Below are 22500 nucleotides of genomic sequence, written 5' to 3'. Positions count from 1 at the left end.
CGCACACGACGAGCAGCTCCACCGCCCGCGAAGTCTTGACCCTCTGCTTCCGACTCTCCTCTTCTTGACTCTCCGTTCTCGTTCTGCTGACTCTCCCTCGTTCTCTCTTGCGACTCTCCGACCCCTCGTTCTCGTTCTGCTGACTCTTTCGCTCCGACTTTTACGACTCCTTTGACTGACGAACACCGTCCTTTTATCCCCCCGTAACTTCGCCTTTGACCCCCTCCCTTTGACCTTTCAACTCGCTCCCCATTGGCCCGAGAAAAAGTGGGCGTGAAGGCTTTTTGATCCACAAATTTGCATATATCGATCGCCCTGGGGGCGGGCCACCCGCCCCTCGCTCACCGATTGGACGGCAAAAGTGGGCGTGTGTCGTTTTGGATCCGTTTTTGAAGCAGAAAATCCGTGATTTTGTACACGCTGTTCAACGTGCGCCCTACACGAGTCCAGCATCGGTGCCCATGAGTGGCGCGAGATGACGGTGATGCGATGGTGGCGAGTTGCGACGGTAAAGGTCATGGCGGTTGTGGTGAAGCGGCGTTGTGGTTGGTGGTTGTTGTTGTGGTTGTGATGGTGGCGATTGGTCCAAAATAAAGATAGTAAAAGAAAAACGGCTATCCTGAAGAGTCGCAGCACGTATAAATGACATGTATTCCCACTAGACAACGGGTTTGGGCCTAACTACACATGCACTTACCGAGATACCTCACCTAAGGGACCTGAATGGTGGTTTGCGAATCTGGTAACCACAACACTACCCCTTCCCTTTTTACAGACTCGTCCCGAGTCGTCAAATTTTCGTGTGCCATCATGTGTAGTTTTCCCCTAGTACACTTTACCTACGGATCCCTGAGTGCGACATTCATGGTATTCGTGTCCCCAAAATAAATAACCTGAGGGCTGCGTAACTACCTAAACAAACTCACTCACACGGACGACTTAAATAAAATTGCCGGCGCTAAGACATACATGCCGGGGGCGCACTCATATGTACAGTACATCTTAACCTTAACTTACAAATCTTACACTAAACCATGGCCCAGGATCATTGAACTCTGCAAAAGAAAGCAGTTGGCAGGGAGCCAGGCTGCCCACATGCAGTCTCTGACTCAAACAATGCAGGTGACAGGGAACGTGGCTGGCTGCTCACACGCAGTCCAAGGCCTTCCTTTTTGAACTGAACTCAGTGAACCACAACGGTGCTTGGGCTGCACAACGCAGTCTCCGTGCCAGCTCAAGTGGCACACGCAATGAGCACAACGAATGGATGCATGAACACAAACACGGTGCACGGGCCGCCACTGCAGGCCCGTGTTGTAGCTGCCAACAGGGCAGTTCTTGCAGCTTGCAAACTGTTGCTTTCAGATCCTGGCGCACATGGAAATGAACAGGGGGGGGCAAAGCAAAAATTGAACGGGGCTTGTGAACATGGGCAGTGGGCATGGCATGGCAAAGGTGAGCAGGCAAACACAGCCCGCAGAAGAAGGCCGCTGCAGGCAAACACAGCCGGCAGACAAACTGGCCGGCACAGGCCTCGAAGAAAAACAGCCAGCAGCTGAACTGGCCGGCACAGGCCTTGCAGCACACAGCTGCCGATGATCCAGCCGGCACAGGCCTCGCAGCAAAACAACAGCTGCCGATGAAGTTGGCCGGCACAGGCCTTGAAGAAAAACAGCCAGCCGGCAGATGAAGTGGGCCGGCACAGGCCTTGCAGCAACACAGCCAGCAGATGAAGCTGGCCAGCTTTTGCCGTTCAGTGGAGGTTGGTGGAGGGAGTGCGGTGGTGCTGGCCACTTGGAAGGCGGGCTCGGACCTACCTTCCTGTCTCCCTCCCACCTATCGCCTTTGCCTGTCACTGTACATACCCACTCCCTTAATTTGTCAAACCCCAATTTAGCCCCAACTTATTTTTTTGTTGTTTTTATTTTTACTTACCCACTATAAATCGTCCCCTAACCCCCTTTATCGTCCTTGTTCGGCTAACCTATCCTGTCACCTAGCCTACTCCCAACCCCTACGTTCCCTTCCCGGAGGGGAATAAGGGAGAGCTAGCGTCCTGTGTCGAGGCCCAACGAAGCCTCAGAATGGCCTCCCCAGAGTTCGGCGATCTAACCCAAAGTGGGTCCAGCGGCCCACAACGACAGCGAGGGGATGGATGGTGCGGAGGGGTACATCTCCTAATCTACCCTAACCATTTAACTGCTAAACTACCCCGGGGCTTTCAACAAGCGCCTCTCGCTTAAACTATTGGTTCTAACAACCCAGATTCCCGTCGCCTGTGTTGGTGTCCTCACAATTTCGGGCCTCGCCCCCCAATTTTCTCTCCGTGCCCTCACACGGTCTCCTGGCTGGGACACGTGGCTCCCTCCGGCAGGCACGACCCTCTGCCGAATCTCCCGCTATGGCACCCCGGGCACTACACTGCCTCCGAGCCTACCAGCTCCCTAACACCGGGGAGTGCCCCCATGGCACCTCCCCTGAAACGCACACGTGGCAGGCCGGCTTCCCCGTCCCCTTTCCCAGCGTCACCCGCGCCCACAACACTGCCCACGCGGCTAATGGCGCCCGGGCCCCCGCACCAAGCAGGCGCACCCGTGCCCACTACTCTATCCCGGCCCCCCATGGGCCCATGGCCTACCGCGGCCGACTAGCCTGGTGCCCGGGGTACCCACTCAGCGATACTCACCTTTCGCAGCCACGCTCCCAAGCCCGTCAACAGGGCTCCTGCACCCCTCCAAATGGGTCTCGAGCCTACTTTCCCACCAACAGCAAAACGACCTCCATTTTTCAATTTGACTAACCCAGCTAACTCACTTTACTCTGACCCCGGGGTCCCTTGGGCGGGAGTCACTCCTCCCCCCAATCACTCATCGCACCATGCATTCCCCATTCACTCCACACACACAGACCCGCTGGCCTCACTCACTCACCAAGCACATGCCTCACAACTCACTCACCAACTCTTCAACACACACACCACTGAACTCTGCCATCCTTCTAACTACATCCCCTAACTAACTCGTGCTCCCACGTCGTCCCTTAAACTACAGCACGTTCCTTTTAACACTACGTAGCTAAACTACGTCCCCACTACACATCCACAAGTCTGTCACTGTCTCCAAATAATCCCATTAATCAATTTCCCAACCTAAATCTGGCTACAATCCCTCTAACTAATCCATTCCACGGACCCCATGAGGACTTACCCCTGCCCCATGAAGTCGGTCTAACTAAGCTAACCCTTCCCCCTAACTAGTTTCCATCCTGTGCCCAGATAAGGGGGTCTTCCACCCCTTGCCCAGGAATCCTGTACACCCGAAAGTGAGGCTTGCTTTTTTTTTTTTTTTTCCATGCGCAGCACCTGCGCGGCAACTCAGAGCTCGCGCACTTTGCACCTGCCCGTGACGTCATGCAGCTGCACGTGTTCCTCGTCCCTCCTTGGACGGGACCATCCGGCAGAGATACCCCTCCTGCCGGATTCCAACCCCACGTGCAGCCATGGCGTCACCGTGCGCATAAAAAAACAAGCCCCACGTCTCGAGGGGTTCCCCACGCGAACACATGTGCTTTGCCCGTTGGAGCTTAACACACACGATCGCGTGGAGAACCCGTCCGGTCCAAATCCATTTACCTGCCTAAACTTTGTCCGTCCGCGGGATCGGCAAATCCACCGCGTGCGTTTCCGGACCGGGACTTCACTCTCGCAAGCGAGCACGTGGCGGTCTCGTGCGTTGCACAGCACGAACCGCGTGCTCACTGCTGGGTGAACCCGGCACGGTCCTCGAAACAACTACAGCCGCTACTCGGCTTTCTCTCCTCTGTCGCCGTCTCCGTCGCCATTCTACACACGCATACCTGCGTGTCACGACGCACACAGTCCACACCATCACATTCACACGGGGAGACGCGGCTGCGTGCTCCCGCATGCCAACCGACATCTCCCTCTCATACCGCTCTCTCACACACACGGTCTCCCTGGCACACAGCGACCTTGCACACGGCCGTTCACTCACGCGTGCCTCACTACTCACACAAACCATACTACTCACACGTGGTGCTCTATTCACTCGCGCGGGGGCACTCACCCGCGGTGCCTCACCCACACACGCGAGGGCACTCAACCGCTGTGCCTCATCCACACACCGTGCCTCACTCATACACGCGGGGGCACTAACCCGCGGTGCCTCACTCACACTCCGTGCCTCATCCACACACGGCGTGCTGGGAAGCACGTACTCCGGCACCATCGCCACCACACCACTCACACGTGGTGCCTCACTCATACTGGCCGTTTCACTCACACACACGGCCTCACTCACACACGGTGCCCCATCCACACCCGGCGTGCTGGGAAGCACGCACTCTGGCACCATCGCCACCACACCACTCACACGTGGTGCCTCACTCATACTGGCCGTTTCACTCACACACACGGCCTCACTCACACCTTGCACCACACACACAGGGACAACCACACTGGGGATTCGTGTCCCCACAAGGGTCTCCGGGGCCTCTATACCCCCCAAGCTCTCCGTGCACCCGTCCACAGCACTCGTCCCCTCAACCTCGCAAAGCACGACCGAACTCACCTGGTCGTGACTCGCCTCAAGGGGGCATACTCCCTCCCCTCGTTCCTGGAGGAGGCCATCCAGGTGCTCGCACTGGGTCCCTACACGCTCCGCGAGCTCACCCCCATTGTCCTCCACTACCTCCGTGTGTGCGTGCGCGTCACTTACCCCGTCTTCATCGTGTAGTCTTCCCTCTATCGTTCCCATCTCCCGTGTCTCTGCCAACTCTTCACCCTTTACCTCCCTTGTCTCAACTATTATTTCTGTTGTCGTCACCTCGTGTCTCGTCTCACACGTTTTGGTCTCCCCATTTAATTTTTCCCTTTCGGTCATCGTCACGACCCTCGCCCAACACGTTCCACGAATTATTTTTTCACCCGCCTCCACCGCGGGCCTGTCAGCCGTTGCACCCCCACCCAGCTCGTTTGCTCCCACACGTGAAGTCGCCATTCCCAGCTCCCTGGTCACGGCCTTCATGCCCGCCTGCAGGCATCGGCCCATGTTCTGCGTCTCACCCCGTAGTTCTTTCATCTCTTCCCTCATTTGCTGTGTATTCGCATCCATCGTCGTTTTCACTTCATTTGTATTTGTATCCATCTTTTCATCCATTTTTTGTGTATTCGCATCCATCTTTTCATCCATTTTTTGTGTATTCGCATCCATCTTTTCGTTCATGCCTTTCATTTCGTTCTTCATATTCGCATCCATTTTTTCGATCATTTTCGCATTCATCTTTTCGTTCATTGCCGCCAGCATGGCGCATAGCTGGGCCATGTTGGATGCACTCAGCTGAGCCGTTTCGGCAAGGGTTGGGGAAGGGTCTTGGTGGAGAGGGGGGGGGGAGGTGTCATACACCGCGGCCGCTGCCGCACCCACCTCGGGCCCTGGGTTCAGTTGGGCGAGTCCGTGTTCCTGCACAATCAACATTTCCTGCTCGGGGATTCCATCCTGGACCATGGATTCTACACATTCTACATCCATTTCTAATACCCCCGGCTCCCGCTCGCCTTGAGACGCCATCTTGCTTCTCGTGAAGGGTTAATTTGTTCGCTCGTAATTTGGAGGGAATCGGGGGTCGCTTCTCTCACCCCTGGACCGATTCCCATGAATTTAGCCGGAGACAGGACAGCCCGTTTTCCTGTTCTCCGATACCAGTGCCGCGAGGAGGGCGATGAATTTGTATCCCACTCCTGACACCAGTGTTGCGGTCTTCGCGCCCGCCGGCGTGCGAACGGCCACGTAACTCGAATCGCGGCGCGTCGCCCACCGGACGGACAATCCAGTCGTGACCCTCTCGGACTAACGCCGGGAACCAGTCACGGGTGGACCTTTCGGTCTCACCGCGATCGAGCCAATCAGCCCCCGCGTGGGATAGGGTTGCTCGCCAAATTCGAACTACCTAAGTACCCACGCGGAGGGTAGACCGGGCGATCGCACCTCGCCGCAGGTCGACTTCGGACACGGGCCACTTAAGCGACCCGTTCCGTACTATCAGAATAACCGAGCGGTGTTATCGTCGACCTCGACGGTTCGATTAATTATCGGGCGTATTCAGCCCACTACCAACCCTTTACGTGAAGCAAGATGGGGATTCAATGGAGGAAAAGACGAAGCGAAGCGGGAAACAGTTCAACAATAAAGCACATTTATTCTCGGCACACGGGAAGCACACAAATACCATTCCACCAAATGCACACAAAAAAGAAAACACAATTCCATTTACACAAAAAGCAAACATAAAAGTGAAAACACAGTGCAGAGCTAATACCGACTACCGAGCACACGGCAACACTTATACAATTCTACTTCACAGACGGCGCCGACAACACATACCCAAAACCAAGGAAAAGAAATACCCTCAAGAATGAGGTAGGCCTGGGGCCGAGACCGGGTCGGGCCTACCCGTCTGGTGATGAGACGCGGAGCGGCGATGGCCCCGCAACCCGCGGGCCTCGTGGACAGTGCCTGGCAGGGGGTGGGAACGGGGCCCCCTTGGTCGCACTATCTCAGCGCGGGGGGAAACAGGAGGGGGTTGCTGATGCTCGGGGTATAGAGGATCTTTATTATGTGCGACGAGCGTCTCCACCTCGGCCAGGTCGCGCTGCCGGCCTCCCTCGGGTGCAGCTTCCTGCACGACGCGAGCACCCCCTCGTCTGGTGTCGCCGCCTTTCCACAGCTCCGTCCCCTCCGTTCCGACTCCAACGCACACGACGAGCAGCTCCACCGCCCGCGAAGTCTTGACCCTCTGCTTCCGACTCTCCTCTTCTTGACTCTCCGTTCTCGTTCTGCTGACTCTCCCTCGTTCTCTCTTGCGACTCTCCGACCCCTCGTTCTCGTTCTGCTGACTCTTTCGCTCCGACTTTTACGACTCCTTTGACTGACGAACACCGTCCTTTTATCCCCCCGTAACTTCGCCTTTGACCCCTCCCTTTGACCTTTCAACTCGCTCCCCATTGGCCCGAGAAAAAGTGGGCGTGAAGGCTTTTGATCCACAAATTTGCATATATCGATCGCCCTGGGGCGGGGCCACCCGCCCCTCGCTCACCGATTGGACGGCAAAAAGTGGGCGTGTGTCGTTTTGGATCCGTTTTTGAAGCAGAAAATCCGTGATTTTGTACACGCTGTTCAACGTGCGCCCTACACGAGTCCAGCATCGGTGCCCATGAGTGGCGCGAGATGACGGTGATGCGATGGTGGCGAGTTGCGACGGTAAAGGTCATGGCGGTTGTGGTGAAGCGGCGTTGTGGTTGGTGGTTGTTGTTGTGGTTGTGATGGTGGCGATTGGTCCAAAATAAAGATAGTAAAAGAAAAACGGCTATCCTGAAGAGTCGCAGCACGTATAAATGACATGTATTCCCACTAGACAACGGGTTTGGGCCTAACTACACATGCACTTACCGAGATACCTCACCTAAGGGACCTGAATGGTGGTTTGCGAATCTGGTAACCACAACAATATATATATATATATATATATATATATATATATATATATATATATATATATATATATATATATATATATATATATATATATATATATATATACAAAATGAAGACCACAAGAGGAAAACCAGAGATGTCACTTTTTATAAATTTCAGGGTTATTGCACCTGCCAATAGTTGGCAACATAAGGTTTCCTCTCACAATATTACTTTAACAAATAACCAGGGGTGTCACATAATTTATATGGAATAAAGTTTAGCCGTACAATGAAAAACAAGTGTTGTCAAAGCTGAACAAGTAGAAACCCAGAGTTGTCAGTACTTTACTCCAGAAACTAAAAAATGAAAGGTTGTAAAACTTTCACAGCATAAACTCTGAGCACTACAATGGCCTATTTGGTTATATAATGGGTTCCGTAGTTGGTGCATATCATGGTTCAAGCCTGGTCAAACCTTTATTGTGACTTTTATGGGACCCACGCTGTGGCTTAATGGTTAGCGCGTCTGAGTACCCATCCTCATTCGATGTACCCACCGCCCAATCAACCTGCTTAGGTATATGAGGGAGTCACATGAGATTACTTCGGCTATCGCGGGGGTGGTTTATCCTTGGTTTCCTCCCGGTTTTCCATCATATTAAGTAGTACGGAGTAAGAAATGGAGAATCCGTCGTCATATAAGCGAAATACCCTTGAGTATGGCGTTGAACACCAATCAAATAAAAAAACAATGACCGTTTAATGTTGAAAAAAAATAACCTGTGATCACCAGTCATGTAATGTATGCTAATAACCAACAAGCATGAATTTGCTAAACCTCTTCTTCTTCCTCTTTCGGCTTGCTCCCGTTAGGGGTCGCCACAGCGGATCAACCGTCTCCATTTCGCTCTATCCTCCACATCTTCCATTGACACTCCAACCACCCGCATGTCCGCCCTCACCGTATCCATGAACCTCTTCTTTGGCCTTCCTCTTCTCTTCCTGCCTGGCGGCTCCATCTTCAACATTCTTCTCCCGATATACTTCGCTTCCCTCCTGTGCACATGTCCAAACCATCTCAATCTCACCTCTCTCACTTTGTCTCCAAACCGTCCTACCTGCGCTGTCCCTCTAATATACTCATTTCTTATCCTATCCATCCTCGTCACTCCCAACGGGAATCGCAGCATCTTTAACTCTGCCACCTCCAGCTCCGCTTCCTGTCTTTTTGTTAGTGCCACCGCCTCCAAACCATACAACATTGCTGGTCTCACTACCGTCTCATATACTTTCCCCTTCACTCTTGCAGCTACCCTTCTGTCACAAATCACTCCTGCAACTCTTCTCCACCCACTCCATCCTGCCTGCACTCTCTTTTTCACTTCTCTCCCACACTCTCCGTTACTTTGGACAGTTGATCCCAAGTATTTAAACCAATCCACCTTCCCCACCTCAACTCCTTGCAACCGCACCATACCACCACCCTCCCTCTCATTTACGCACATGTACTCCGTCTTACTCCGACTGACTATCATTCCCCTTCTCTCCAGTGCGTACCTCCACCACTCGAGGCTCGCCTCAGCCTGCTCCCTACTCTCCCTACAGATCATGATGTCATCCGCGAACATCATAGTCCATGGGGACTCCAGTCTGATCTCGTCCGTCAACCTGTCCATCACCATTGCAAACAGGAAAGGGCTCAGAGTCGATCCTTGGTGCAATCCCACTTTTACCTTAAACCGGTCCGTCATTCCTACCGCACACCTCACCGCTGTCACACTGTCCTCTTACATATCCTGCACGATCCTCACATACTTTTCCACCACTCCCGACTTCCTCATACAATGCCACAACTCCTCTCTTGGCACCCTATCATAAGCTTTCTCTAGATCCACAAACACACAATGTAACTCCTTCTGGCCTTCCCTATACTTCTCCATCAACATTCTCAAAGCAAACATTGCATCAGTGGTGCTCTTTCCTGGCATAAACCCATATTGCTGCTCACAGATCATCACCTCTCCTCTCAACCGAGCTTCCACTACTCTTTCCCACAACTTTATGGTGTGGCTTAACAACTTTATCCCTCTGTAATTTCCACAGCTCTGCACATCACCCTTATTCTTGAAAATCGGAACCAGTACACTTAATCTCCACTCCTCCGGCATCCTCTCACTTTCCAAGACTTTATTAAACAATCTGGTTAACAACCCCACTGCCATCTCTCCAAAGCACTTCCATGCCTCCACTGGTATACCATCTGAGCCAACCGCCTTTCCACTTTTCATCTTCTTCATAGCAGTCCTCACTTCATCCTTACTGATCCACCCCACTTCCAGATTCACTATCTCCACCTCTTCCAACCTTCTCTCTCTCTCATTTTCTTCATTCATCAGCTCCTCAAAGTACTCCATCCACCTTCTCAACACACTCTCCTCGCTCGTCAGCACATTCCCATTTGCATCCTTTATCACCCTAACCTGCAGCACATCCTTCCCAGCTCGGTCCCTCTGTCTTGTCAATCAGTACAAATCCTTTTCTCCTTCTTTTGTATCCAACTTCTCATACAGCTCGTCATATGCCTTTTCCTTGGCCTTTGCCACCTCTCTCTTTGCGTTTCTCCGCCACTCCTTGTACTCCTGCCGACTTTCTTCATCTTTCTGACTATCCCACTTCTTTTTCGCCAACCCCTTCTTCCTTATACTTTCCTGTACTTCCTCATTCCACCACCAAGTCTCCTTATCTTCCTTCCTCTGTCCAAATGTCACACCAAGTACCTTTCTAGCTATCTCCCTCACAACTTCTGCTGTCGTTGCCCAATCATCCCACCCATCTTTACCACCATCCAACGCCTGTCTCACCTCCTCCCTAAATTTCACGCAACAGTCTTCCTCCTTCAGCTTCCACCATCTGGTCCTTGGTTCAGCCCTCACTCTCTTCCTCAACCTCACCTCTAAAGTCATCCTACAGACCAACAATCAATGCTGTCGAGCTACACTCTCCCCTGCCACCACCTTACAGTCACTAATCTCTTTCAGGTTACATCTCCTGCTAAAGATGTAATCCACCTGTGTGCACTTTCCTCCACTCTTGTATGTCACCCTGTGTTACTCCTTCTTCTTGAAATACGTATTTACCACTGCCATTTCCATTCTTTTTGAAAACTCTACCACCATTTGCCCTTCCACATTTCTCTTGTTGAGACCGTACCTACCCATCACCTCCTCATCCTCTTTATTCCCTTCCCCAACATGCCCATTGAAATCTGCTCCAATCACTACTCTTTCATCCTTGGATACACTCTCCACCACTTCATCTAACTCACTCCAGAAATCTTCTTTATACTCCATCTCACACCCCATATGTGGGGCATATGCACTGATGACATTCATCATCACCCCTTCAATTTCCAACTTCACACTCATCACTCGGTCAGACACTCTCCTCACCTCCAATACCCTCTTGACATAATCTTCCTTCAGGATTACCCCGACACCATTTCTCCTCCCATCCACACCATGGTAAAACAGTTTGAAACCACCTCCAATGCTCCTAGCCTTACTCCCCATCCACTTGGTCTCTTGTACACACAGTATGTCCACCTTTCTTCTCTCCATCATATCAGCCAACTCTCGCCCTTTGCCAGTCATCGTCCCAACATTCAGAGTTCCAACTCTCACCTCCACACTTCTACCCTTCCCCGTCTCCCACTGCCTCTGGACTCGCCTTCCCCGTCTCCTTCTCCTCCTTCGCCCAGCAGTAGCACAATTTCCACTGGTACCCTGCTGACCACCGGTACCGATGGCGGTCGTTGGTAACCCGGGCCTCGACCGATCCGGTATGGAAATTCGTTTTGTTGTCCGCATTATGATTTGGCATAGGTTTTTATGCCGGATGCCCTTCCTGACGCAACCCTGGTCGCCTCTTACGACACACAGGGATATGGTACATCTATTCTAACCGGGGCATACACCGGGCTCAGTACAACTGGTACTCATTTTGCCGACCTCGGAAGGATGGCAGGCTGAGTCAACCCCCTGGTGTTTTCGACTTGGTGTATATATATATATATATATATATATATATATATATATATATATATATATATATATATATATATATATATATATATATATATATATATATATATTAATTCAGTGTCCCAACGGGGCTTGAACTCAGGACCTTTTGGGTCCCAAGCCACTGCCCTAACCACAGCGGCAACACCAGGCTTTGTTGAATTTGCTACACATCCTGGGTTAAAATTGCATGGCAATTATTAAACAAGGGAATAACCAGTGATGTCAGTTTGCAACAAATTTTTCGTTCTTTGCTCTTTAATTAAATAACATAGAAGCTTGGCAAATACTCCATGCTTAATTTGATCGGCCAATGATCACTCTTCCTTTTACTGGAAAAGAAATCTATATGACAGTTATTAAACAGTCCACCAAAGTCTTGAAACTTTGTTTTTCATTTTCTTCAAAATTGACTTATCCTGACATCTCTGGTTTTCCCCTTGGGGTCTTCATATATATATATATATATATATATATATATATATATATATATATATATATATATATATATATATATATATATATATATATATAATAAATATATGTATATATATAAATATATGTATATATATATATATATATATATATATATATATATATATATGTATATATATATATATATATATATATATATATATATATATATATATATATATATATATATATATATATATATATATATATATATATATATATATATATATATATATATATATATATATATATATATATATATATGTATATATATGTATATATATGTATATATATATGTATATATATATATAAATATATATATATATATATATATATATATAAATATATATATATAAATATATATATATATATATATAAATATATATATATATATATATATATATAAATATAAATATATATATAAATATAAATATATATATATAGATAAATATAAATATATATATATATATATATATATATATATATATATATATATTTCTATTGTTTTTGGCCCTTTCTTTCAATGGTGAAGAATCATTTTAAAAATTAAATAATTCTCGTATCCAGATCCGGATCCGGATCTTCACCAAAATCTAACCAGTTTGTCCTCGTCACAAACCGAACCTGTCCACAAAATTTCATCCAAATTCGTCCACAACTTTTTGAGATATCATGCACACAGACAAACAGACTGACAAACAGAGAGAAAGGGGTGAAAACATAACCTCCTTCACCTTTGGTGGCGGAGGTAATAACAACATCGAAAAATAATGTAGAAAAACAATAGGTTACGCAGCCTGGAAGGCTTAGTACCCGAATAATAACGTGGCAATAATCCTCATCCAAATTAAAAATGGCTGTTCAAAAAAATTCCATATAATCCTTGGCATTGCTCCGGCTCAGGTCAACAGCCTGAATATTTTCATGTTCAAATGAAGAAGAAATGACTTCATGATTATCCAATACCTACACAGAAGAACCCCACGTACAGTTCGTTACTTAATAGAATGTTCATCACTTTTTCAGAGATATGACCTGCTTTGCTTAAACTGGTGCAAAAAAAGACAATTAAGTATTGCAAATGTTCTTCGGAGGTACGAAAGGTCAAATTTGACTTCAGAGATTTTGTTGAAGCAGGAATAAGATAGTGGAGGGATAACTTCAAGGAAAACAGACAATGTAGTAGGAAAGGAGGGATTGTTCATTGTGGATTCAAAATCATTCTGAATTAAATAAAACGAAAGAATGCATCATGATCAGAAAGATATGATTCAAGAAAATCGACATTAAAGGTGTTTTAAAAAAGTAATTAAAAAACAAGCATGACAAAGAGCAAAAAATAGCAGCAATGTGAATATCACACCTGTGTAGGAATTTGACGGTTGTGCGACTCAGAGAGTGGAAAAATTAAAGAACTGACTGATGAGGACTGACCACAAAGCCAATTCTGTGGGGTAGAAGCAGACTGGAATGAGGCAGAGTAGAGTGGAAACGATCAAATGGAGTTCACATTTCGGAAATTAGTGAGGTTAAATGACACTGTTAATCAATGCTAAGCGAAAGAACAGCAAGTAAAAAGCATTTACACAATTTAATGCGGAATCACAACAGTTAGTGAATAAAAATGCTTTAAAAAGAGTGCTGTGCTTAAATAATTCACACAAACATTAATGTGAAACATACCATCAGGAAAATTTGGCTTTGATTCAGCAGAAAATGTCATGAAGTTAATAGGCAACAATGATCAAGCCCAGACAACCCAAATATACTTGGCATGCTCCACAAGATTCCCTAAATCACAAGTTTTGAACTGTGTTGGAGAATGCAGCTCAGTGGTCACAAGTCGTGTCATTAAGCAAATACTTTGTGGTACATCAGCGAGTTCATATTTTGATCCAAAAAAATTATTCAGTTCACAAGTTACATTTCGCAAGAAAATTAGTTTAAAAAAATAAAAATCCCAAAGTCCGATGGCTAGATTCAGCAACACGATCTCGCGGGCACTTCTCAGCCCACCGATGGTGGACAATGTGCTGCGGAACATTCTTGGAAATGCACTTTATAATAGTCGTTTTTGAAAACTTTTGTTGATCACAACATATCAAAATTTTGAAAAGATTCCACTATACGAGAAAGAGGATAAAGGTAGATTTGCAATACCGGCTATCTTTCATAAACACAGAGATTGAAAGAGAGTGGCACTTGTATATGTGGAAGAATTGCGTTGCTCAGCTGGCGGGTCGCCCAGATAACTCAGATGGCAGAGCACTGGTATGGTTTGCCAGAGGACCTGGGTTCGATACCCTGTCTGGGCCCGTAGTATGTATGGATGTGTGTGTATATATATATATATATATATATATATATATATATATATATATATATATATATATATATATATATTGTTATGGAAATGGCCCTTAATGGGACTACGAAAGATAGGATTAGCTCAGATCCGCTATTAAATGCCTGTTTAGCTAGGTTGTGTGGTGTAAGGGACGATATATGTGTGTCTCGGGAGGTGTAGAAGACTGTTTTTATGTTCATACGGTGGTGAAACGAGAGAAACAAGAGATGATTCTTCTTCCTCTCCTGTAAGAATGGGAGGGGAATGTCCTAGAGCGAGAGGTGTGGCTTGGAGAGGCAGTGACACGAATGGGCGGAGCCTTTGGTCAGAGAGTCGCCAAGAGAAGCGAGAGAAAGCAGAAACAAAAGATGAATATGTGGAAATAGTGGCGCTCGAAGTGTGCTCGTGTTTCGAAGCGAGAGGAAAAAAGGGACCTGGTGGACATGTTCAGTTTTGGCGGTTTGAAAACTGCAGGTGGTTAAAAGGAGTGCTCGTGTCTCGAAGTGAGCTCTGAGTTTGGGGAACGGCAGTCGCCGAGGAAAAGAAAGGGAGCAAAAGGAGTGCTGTGTGTGAGGAATGGCCGGGTTTTCGAGGCGTGCTCAGAGTCGCTTCGAAACGAGCGAATGAAGGAGGCACCGTGTTGGGTCTGCCGGGAGAGACGCTGAACCGACCAGCAAGTCGGTGATTCGACCGAGAGAGGAGCTGAGAGGGCGAAGCAGAAGTCGGGCTTCAAAGCGGGAAGGCCGGAGAGGAGACGCCAGACCTTCCTTACTCACCAACGGCACGTCACGTTTGCCAATCCGCCTGTGGAACTTGGACCTCGACTTGGGCCTTGTACGGAGAACAGGCCAGGTTGGGATTTGTGTGCTGGACAGTGAGAGAGATCAGCTGAGGTCCATCTTCGACCCTACGCGAGGTCAGAGCGCGCGGAACGTGCGCACGCGGTGGCTTGAGCAGGAGTACTGCGCCACCATTATCTTGCCGCGCAGCACGTTCAAGCGGGAGTTTGAACCCGTGGACACCACCACTTGTTACGAGCGATATTCGTGCTTTTGGACATGGCTGTTAGGAGCCCCGGGCTATAAAAGTCGGACACGGGCGGAGTGCTTTTTCTCTTGCTCTCTTCGTCTTCTTCTCTCTCTCTCTTCCGGCTCACTCTTCCTCTTCGTCTCCTCTTCATGGTGGCCGCTGGCCTGGTCTTCTGTGGTGCGGTACCGAGACCCCGCTGGCGGGACGGAGCGTCTGCCATTCCCCACACCACGACCTCGAGCAACAACGTTCCCCCCCCCCCTTCTATCCGCGCTGAGATAGCGCCGGAAACCCCGTCCGTGGCGTCGAGCGGCCAACACGTGCCGGCGCGAGGCACGCCGGAGAGGACTCGCCTACCACGCCAGGGATCGGAGTCGCGGCCAGGCGCGACCAGGCCGACGGATGTGGGAGAGCGACTCGACGGCCCAAAGGGAAGTCACCATTTTCTTTTCGGGGTTTTTGTATGGATGTTGTGGCGCCGTGTCTAGTAAAGTAGAACTGTTTAAGTGTTGCCGTGTGTACGCGTATTCGGTTGTAGCTCTGCATTGTTACTTTTGTTTTGGCTGTTATATGTGCATTTTGATTATTGTATGGCTGTATATCCGTGCTTTGTGTCTGTGGCTATGAATAAAATGCTTGCTTGTTGAACTGTTCCCGCTCTGTTTCGTCTCTTTTCCTTTTTTTTATTGACCCTCCATCTTGCATCACGTAAGGGGTTCGTAGTGGGTGCAACATCCCTGTAATTAATCTGAACCGTCCAGATCGACGATAACACCGCTCGGTTATCCCGATAGTACGGAACGGGCCGCCCAAGCGGCTCGTGTCCGGAGTCGACCTGCGGCGAGGTACGATCGCCCGGTTTACCATCCGCGTGGGTCCTTAGGTAGGTCGAGTTTGGCGAACAACCCTATCCTACACGGGTGGCCGATTGACACAATTGTGGTGAGGTCGAAAGACCCACCCGTGACTAGCTCCCGGCGTTGGTCCGAAAGGGTCACGACAGAATTGTCCGTCTGGTGGGCGACGTGCCACAATTCAAGTTACGTGGAAACAAACTCTCCCGTCTCCCAACTAAATTTACGGGACCAGATCAAGGGTGAGTGGAGCGACCCTCCGTGTTCCATTAAATTAAGAGCAATTTGAAATTAATCTCTTACGTGAAATAAGATGGCGTTTCAAGGCGAGTGGGTGCCGGGGGTAGAAATGTATATGTGTAGAAATGTACAATCCATGGCCCGGGACGGTACTTGTAATGTTAATCTGTGGGGAAGCTCAACCCTATATCCTGAGCACGGACTTTATCGGCAGGCTGAATCGAATAATGGCAGCGCGATCGCACCTCAGCGCAACACGGAGCGAGCGGCTATTTATGACGCTGCAAATGGTGCGACACGAGGCGAGCGCTCCCGACAGCCGTTTCAAACCATGTGGGCATGGCAGGCGAGGCAGGTGGACATTGGTGGGCTTTGGGAATAATTAAAGGAAGAATAGAGGACCGAGCTCAAAAAAGAAAAGCAGAAACACGAGCTGGAAGTAAAAACAATTAAAGAAGGAACTATTGGAGAAGTCAACATAGTTCGAAGAATTAAAGGAAAAAATAGGGGAAATAGACTTGAGGATCCATAAGTGGGAACAAGCGGAGAGCGAACTGAAGAAAAAGTAAGAAGAGCAAAAACGGAAACACAATTTGGAGGTAAAGCAACTGGAGGAGGTAACAAGAGAACAGGAATATCAGGAAGTCCTAGAGAGATATGGTGAGGAAATGAACAAATTGTGGAAGGAAGCATGCAAAAGAGATGAGGAGGCCAGTAGGGAAAAACGGGAAAAAAATTCTGAGTTACGTGAACACCAAAACAAAGAGAGGGAACTACAAAATGAGTTGAGGATGGTGAGAGAAGAAAGAACGACAGCAGAGAATGAAACGTTAAGGAACCACACTGTACAGATCGAACAGCTGGAAGCAAAGGCCAGATTAAAGGATGAGATGCAAGAAAGGGAAATGAAGGAAGAGCGAATGAAACACAAAAAGGAGATTAACCAAATGAAGAAAACCATGAAACTGGAGAAGGAAAGACAGGAGAGGAAACAAGGAAGAGTAGTGAGAGAACAGCAAATGAAACACAGAAGGGAGATTAACCAAATGAAGCAAACAACGAAACTGGAGAAGGAAGGACAGGAGAGGAAACAAGGAAGAGGAGTGAGAGAACAGCGAATGAAACACAGGAAGGAAATGAGCCAATTGAAAGAAACGATGAGAATGGAAAATGAAGAGCATGAGAGACTGTGGGATGGAAAACAAAAACAAAATGAGGTTGAAATTAATGAACTCAAGGAGAGAGTAAAATTGGAGTCCACGGAGATTGAAAAACTCCGGAGGGAGAACGAAGAACTCAGAAAGTTCCGAGAGGAGGAACGGCTTTAAAGGAGCCAGGAAGCAGAACAACACAATAAGGTGGGATGTGTGACAGCACCACAAGGAGCAATGTTGGGGTTGCAGGACTTGATCGACGCCACTCGTCGGATGAAGGAACAATTGGGGCGGGCCCTGATAAAGGAGACACACAAAAAAAGGAGACTAGGGAAGTAACAAAGACAAAGAAGGAAATGAAAGTATTGCCAGAGACACGGGAGATAGAGAGTGAATTGGACGGGGTTAGTGATGAACACACACACACACAGAGTTAGTGGAGGACCATGAGGGGGAGCTGGCGGACTGTTTTGTGGCCCGGTGCGAGCAGCTGGATAGCCTCCTCCAGGAAAGAGGGGAGGGAGTATGCCCCCTTGAGGCGACTCACGACCAGGTGAGTTCGGTCATGTCGAGCGAGTTCGAAGGGGTGAGTGCTGTAGACGGGTGCACAAGGAGCTTGGTGGGTATAGAGACCCCGGAAACCCTTGGGGTGGCACTAATCCCCAGTGCAGTGGTCCCGGTGTGTGTGGTGTTGAGGTGGGTGTTTACGAGTGTGGCGAAATGTGTGCTGCAACGCGCACATAGCGTGGGTGCAAGGGCGTGTGTGAGAGCGACCGGGTGGGTGACAAAGACCCCGTGTGTGGAAGAAACCCCAGATATGAGTGCGCCCCCGTGTGTGAGTGGTATGGTTACAAGTGTGCCGGGGTGCGTGCTTCCAAGCACGCCGGGTGTGGATGAGGCACCGCGTGTGGAGTGAAAGGGTCCATGTGAGGGAGACCGCGTGTGTGAGGTCGCGGTATGTGAGGGAGATGACGGTCGGCATGTGGGAGCACGCAGCCGCGTCTCCCGGTGTGAGTGTGATGGAGTGGAGAGTGAGCGTCGTGACACGCAGGTGTGCGTGGATTGAATGGAGACGACAATGGCGACAGAGGGATAAAAGCCGAGTTGCAGCCGTAGCTGTTTCGGGGACCGCGCTGGGTTCACCCAGGGGCAAGCGTGAAGTTCGTGCCGTGCAACGCACGAGGCCCCCACGTGCTCGGCTGTGGGAGTGAAGCCCGGTCCGGAAACGAGCGCGGTGAATGTTGCCGATCCCACGACGGACAACGTTTAGGCAGGTAGACGGATTTGGACCGGACGGGTTCTCCACGCGGGCGTGTGTGTTAAGCTCCAACGGGCAGAGCACATGTGTTCGCGTGGGGAACCCCTCGAGACGCGACGCTTGTGTTTTTTTTTTAATGCGCCGGGTGACGTCATGGCTGCGTGTATGGTTGGAATCCGGCAGGAGGGTGAATCCCTGCCGGAGGGTACCGTCCAAGAGGGACGAGGGACGCGAACAGCTGCCATGACGTCACGCCAAAGGAGCGCGGCTGTGAATTGCCGCGCTGGTGCGCAGGTTGCGAGTTTCGGCGCTGGTGCTGCGCATATAAAAAAAACAAAAAAACAAGCCTCGCTTTCGGGTGAACAGGATTCCCGGGCATGGGGTGGAAGACCCCTGCCTGGGCACAGGATGATAACTCGTTAGGGGGATGGTTCAGTGTTAGCTCGACCGGCTCCATGGGGCAGGGGGAAGTCTTCATGGGGCCCGTGGATTGAACTAATTAGAGGGATTGGAGCCAGATCTAGGAGGGAAAATTATTTTTGATGATTTGGAGACAGAGACAGACTTTGGATGTGTAGTCGGGACATAGCTTAGCTACGTAGTGTTAAATGGAACGTGCTGTCGTTTAAGGGATGACGTGGGAGCACGAGTTAGTTAGGGGAAGTAGTTAGAAGGATGGCTGAGTTCAGCGAAGTGTGAGTTGAAGAGCGGAAATGCACTTGATGAGTGAGTGAGGCCAGCAGGTCTGTGTGTATGGAGCGAATGTGGAATGCATGGTGCGATGAGTGATTGGGGGGAGGAGTGACTCCCACCCAAGGGACCCCAGGGTCAGTGTTGAGTGACTTAGGGGGTTAGTCAAATTGACAAAATGGAGGTCGTTTTGCTGTTGGTGTGAATGTAGGCTCGATACCCATTTGGAGGGGTGCAGGAGCCCTGTTAACAGGCTGGGAGCGTGGCTACGAACGGTGAGTATCGCTGAGTGGGTACCCCGGGCACCCGGCTAGTCTGCCGCGGTAGGCCAAGGGCCCATGGGGGGCCGGGATAGCGTAGTGGGCACGGGTGCGCCCGCATGATGTGGGGGCCCGGGGCGCCGTGAGCCGCGTGGGCAGTGCATTGGGCACGGGCACCCAGGGAAGGGGCCCGGGGCGCCAGCCTGCCACGTGAGCGTTTCAGGGGAGTCGCCAGGGAGGGCACTCCCCGGTGTTTAGGGAGCTGGTAGGTTCGGAGGCAGTGTAGTGCCCGGGGGTGCCATCGTCGGAGAATCGGCAAGAGGGTCGTGTCTGCCAAGGGAGCCACGCGTCCCAGCCATGAGACCGTGTGAGGGCATGGAGAGAAAATTGGGGGGCGAGGCCCGAAATTGTGAGGACACCAACACCGGCGACAGGAATCTGGGTTGATAGAACCAATAGTTTAAGCGAGAGGTGCTTGTTGAAAGCCCCGGGGTAGTTTAAGAGTTAATGGTTAGGGTAGATTAGGAAGTGTACCCCTCTGCACCATCCATCCCTTCGCTGTCGTTGTGGGCCGCTGGACCCACTTTGGGTTAAGATCGCTGAAGTCTGGGTAGGCCATCCTGAGGTTTTATTGGGCCTCGACGCAGGACGCTAGCCCTCCCTAATTCCCCTCCGGGAAGGGAACGTAGGGGTTGGGAGTTGGCTTGGGGAGATAGGTTAGCCGAACAAAGACAGTAAAGGGGGTTAGGGGACGATTTATAGGGGGAAGTAAAAAATAAAAACAACAAAAAAATCAATTGGGGCTAAATTGGGTTTTACAAATTAAGGGGGTGGGATGGTACAGTGACAGGCAAAGGCGATAGGTGGGAGGGAGACAGTAGGTAGGTCCGAGCCCGCCTTCTGAGTGGCCAGCACCACCGCACTCCCTCCATCAAAACTGCACTGCACGGCGAAAGGCTGGCCAGCTTCATCTGCTGGCTGTGTTTTTACTGCAAGGCCTGTGCCGGCCAGTTCATCTGCCGGCTGTGTTTGCCTGCTACCTTTGCCATACCTTGCCTGTTCACCTTTGTCATGCCATGCCTACTGCCCACATTCATTTTTCCACCCCATTTTGTTTCGATTTCCCCGCCCCTTGTTCATTGCCATGTGCGCCAGGATCGTCACAACAGTTTGCAAGCTGCAAGAACTGCCCTGTTGGCAGCTACAACACAGGCCTGCAATGGCGGCCCGTGCACCGTGTGGTCTCCAACCATCCATCCACTGTTCCTTGTTTGTGTCGGCTTGAGTCCGTACCGTTCTCTGTGCCGCAGGGACTGCCCTGTAGGCAGCCGCACAAGGAGACTGCGTTTGTGCAGCCCATGCACCGTTGTGGTTCACTGTGTTCATTTTAAAGGGGGAGGCCTTGGACTGCGTGTGAGCAGCCGACAACCTTCCCTGTAACCTGCATTGCTTGAGCCAGAGACTGCATGCAAGCAGCCTGGCTCCCTGCTAACTGCTTTTCTCTTTGCAGAGTCCATAGATCCTGGGCCATGGTTTAGTGTAAATTTTGTAAGGTTAAGATGTACTGTAAATATGAGTGCGCCCCCGGCATGTCTGTCTTAGCGCCGGCAATTTAATTTAAGTTGTCTGAGTGAGTGGGTTTGTTTAGTTTGTTACTCAGCCCTCAGGTTATTTATTTTGGGGACACGAATACCATGAATGTTGCACTCAGGGATCCATAGGTAAAACGTACTAGGGGAGAACTACACATGATGGCACACGAAAATTTGATGACTCGGGACGAGTCTGTAAAAAGGGGAGGGGTAGTGTTACGGCTGTGGAAATTCGTATTACACTATAAAGGGCCCTCAGGTGAGATATCTTCATAGGTACATGTGTAGTTATCCCAAACCCATTGTATAGAGGGAATTTATGTGATCCATGTGGGCTGCGACACTTTGAGTTAGTCGTTTTTCTTTTTCTTTTGTTTCAAACAAACAGCATCTCAACAACCACGCCATCCCCACCACAGCGCCAACCACACTCAACAACCACGCCACCATCTACGCTACCACATATTCGCCACTACGTCCGCTTCCAACCGGCAAACAAGGGCGCCAAGGAAGGACTGTGAGGACGCGCGGGTTTTCCCACCTGTTTTTCCCGCCATTTTTCCCCATGCTTGGTGTGAAGGAAGGGGGGAGGGCAGCTCGCCGCCGATTGGTGGATGACCAGCGTAAGGTGGTCAGGGAGAGGGAACGCTTCTCTTCGAGAACCCTCTCGAAGGAGGGTGGAGCCGAAAACGGGGGCGGAGTGAAGGGCGGAGGCCTGGGCTATAAAAGTTGGACACGGGCGGAGCGCTTTTTCTCTTGCTCTCTTCGTCTTCTCCTCTCTCTTCCGGCTCGCTCTTCCTCTTCGTCTCCTCTTCGTGGTGGCCGCTAGCCTGGTCTTCTGTGGTGCGGTCCCGAGACCCCGCTGGCGGGACGGAACGTCTGCCATTCCCCACACCACGACCTCGAGCAACGTTTCCCCCCCCCCTTTCTATCCGCACTGAGATAGCGCCGGAAAACCCGTCCGTGGCGTCGAGCGGCCAACACGTGCCGGCGCGAGGCACGCCGGAGAGGACTCGCCTACCACGCCAGGG

At 50.0% G+C, this 22500-nt stretch overlaps 1 protein-coding gene across 12 annotated transcripts in view; it reads right to left on the bottom strand.

Moving 5' to 3' along the window:
* ATP13A3 (ATPase 13A3) overlaps positions 1 to 22500 on the bottom strand; it is a 245618-nt gene that overhangs the window by 6675 nt on the left and 216443 nt on the right. For 6 of the 12 annotated variants that reach the window (XR_015049868.1, XM_085848381.1, XM_085848386.1 and 3 more), the window contains one exon: positions 13409 to 13492. The exons of the other annotated variants lie outside the window; for them this stretch is intronic. Coding sequence is in view for 5 of the 6 variants with exons in the window: in XM_085848381.1 (XP_085704507.1) it covers positions 13409 to 13492 (84 nt within the window). In the remaining variant the exon portion in view is untranslated. The remainder of the gene's footprint in view (positions 1 to 13408; positions 13493 to 22500) is intronic. 12 annotated transcript variants of the gene reach the window in all.

This window comes from Eptatretus burgeri, chromosome 12, assembly GCF_056783735.1.
Source record: "Eptatretus burgeri isolate ZD-2024b chromosome 12, Ebu_testis_v1, whole genome shotgun sequence".
NCBI classification, from domain to species: domain Eukaryota; kingdom Metazoa; phylum Chordata; class Myxini; order Myxiniformes; family Myxinidae; genus Eptatretus; species Eptatretus burgeri.
The sequence above is the reverse complement of the archived record's forward strand: the minus strand, read 5'-3'. Positions and strand labels throughout refer to the sequence as shown.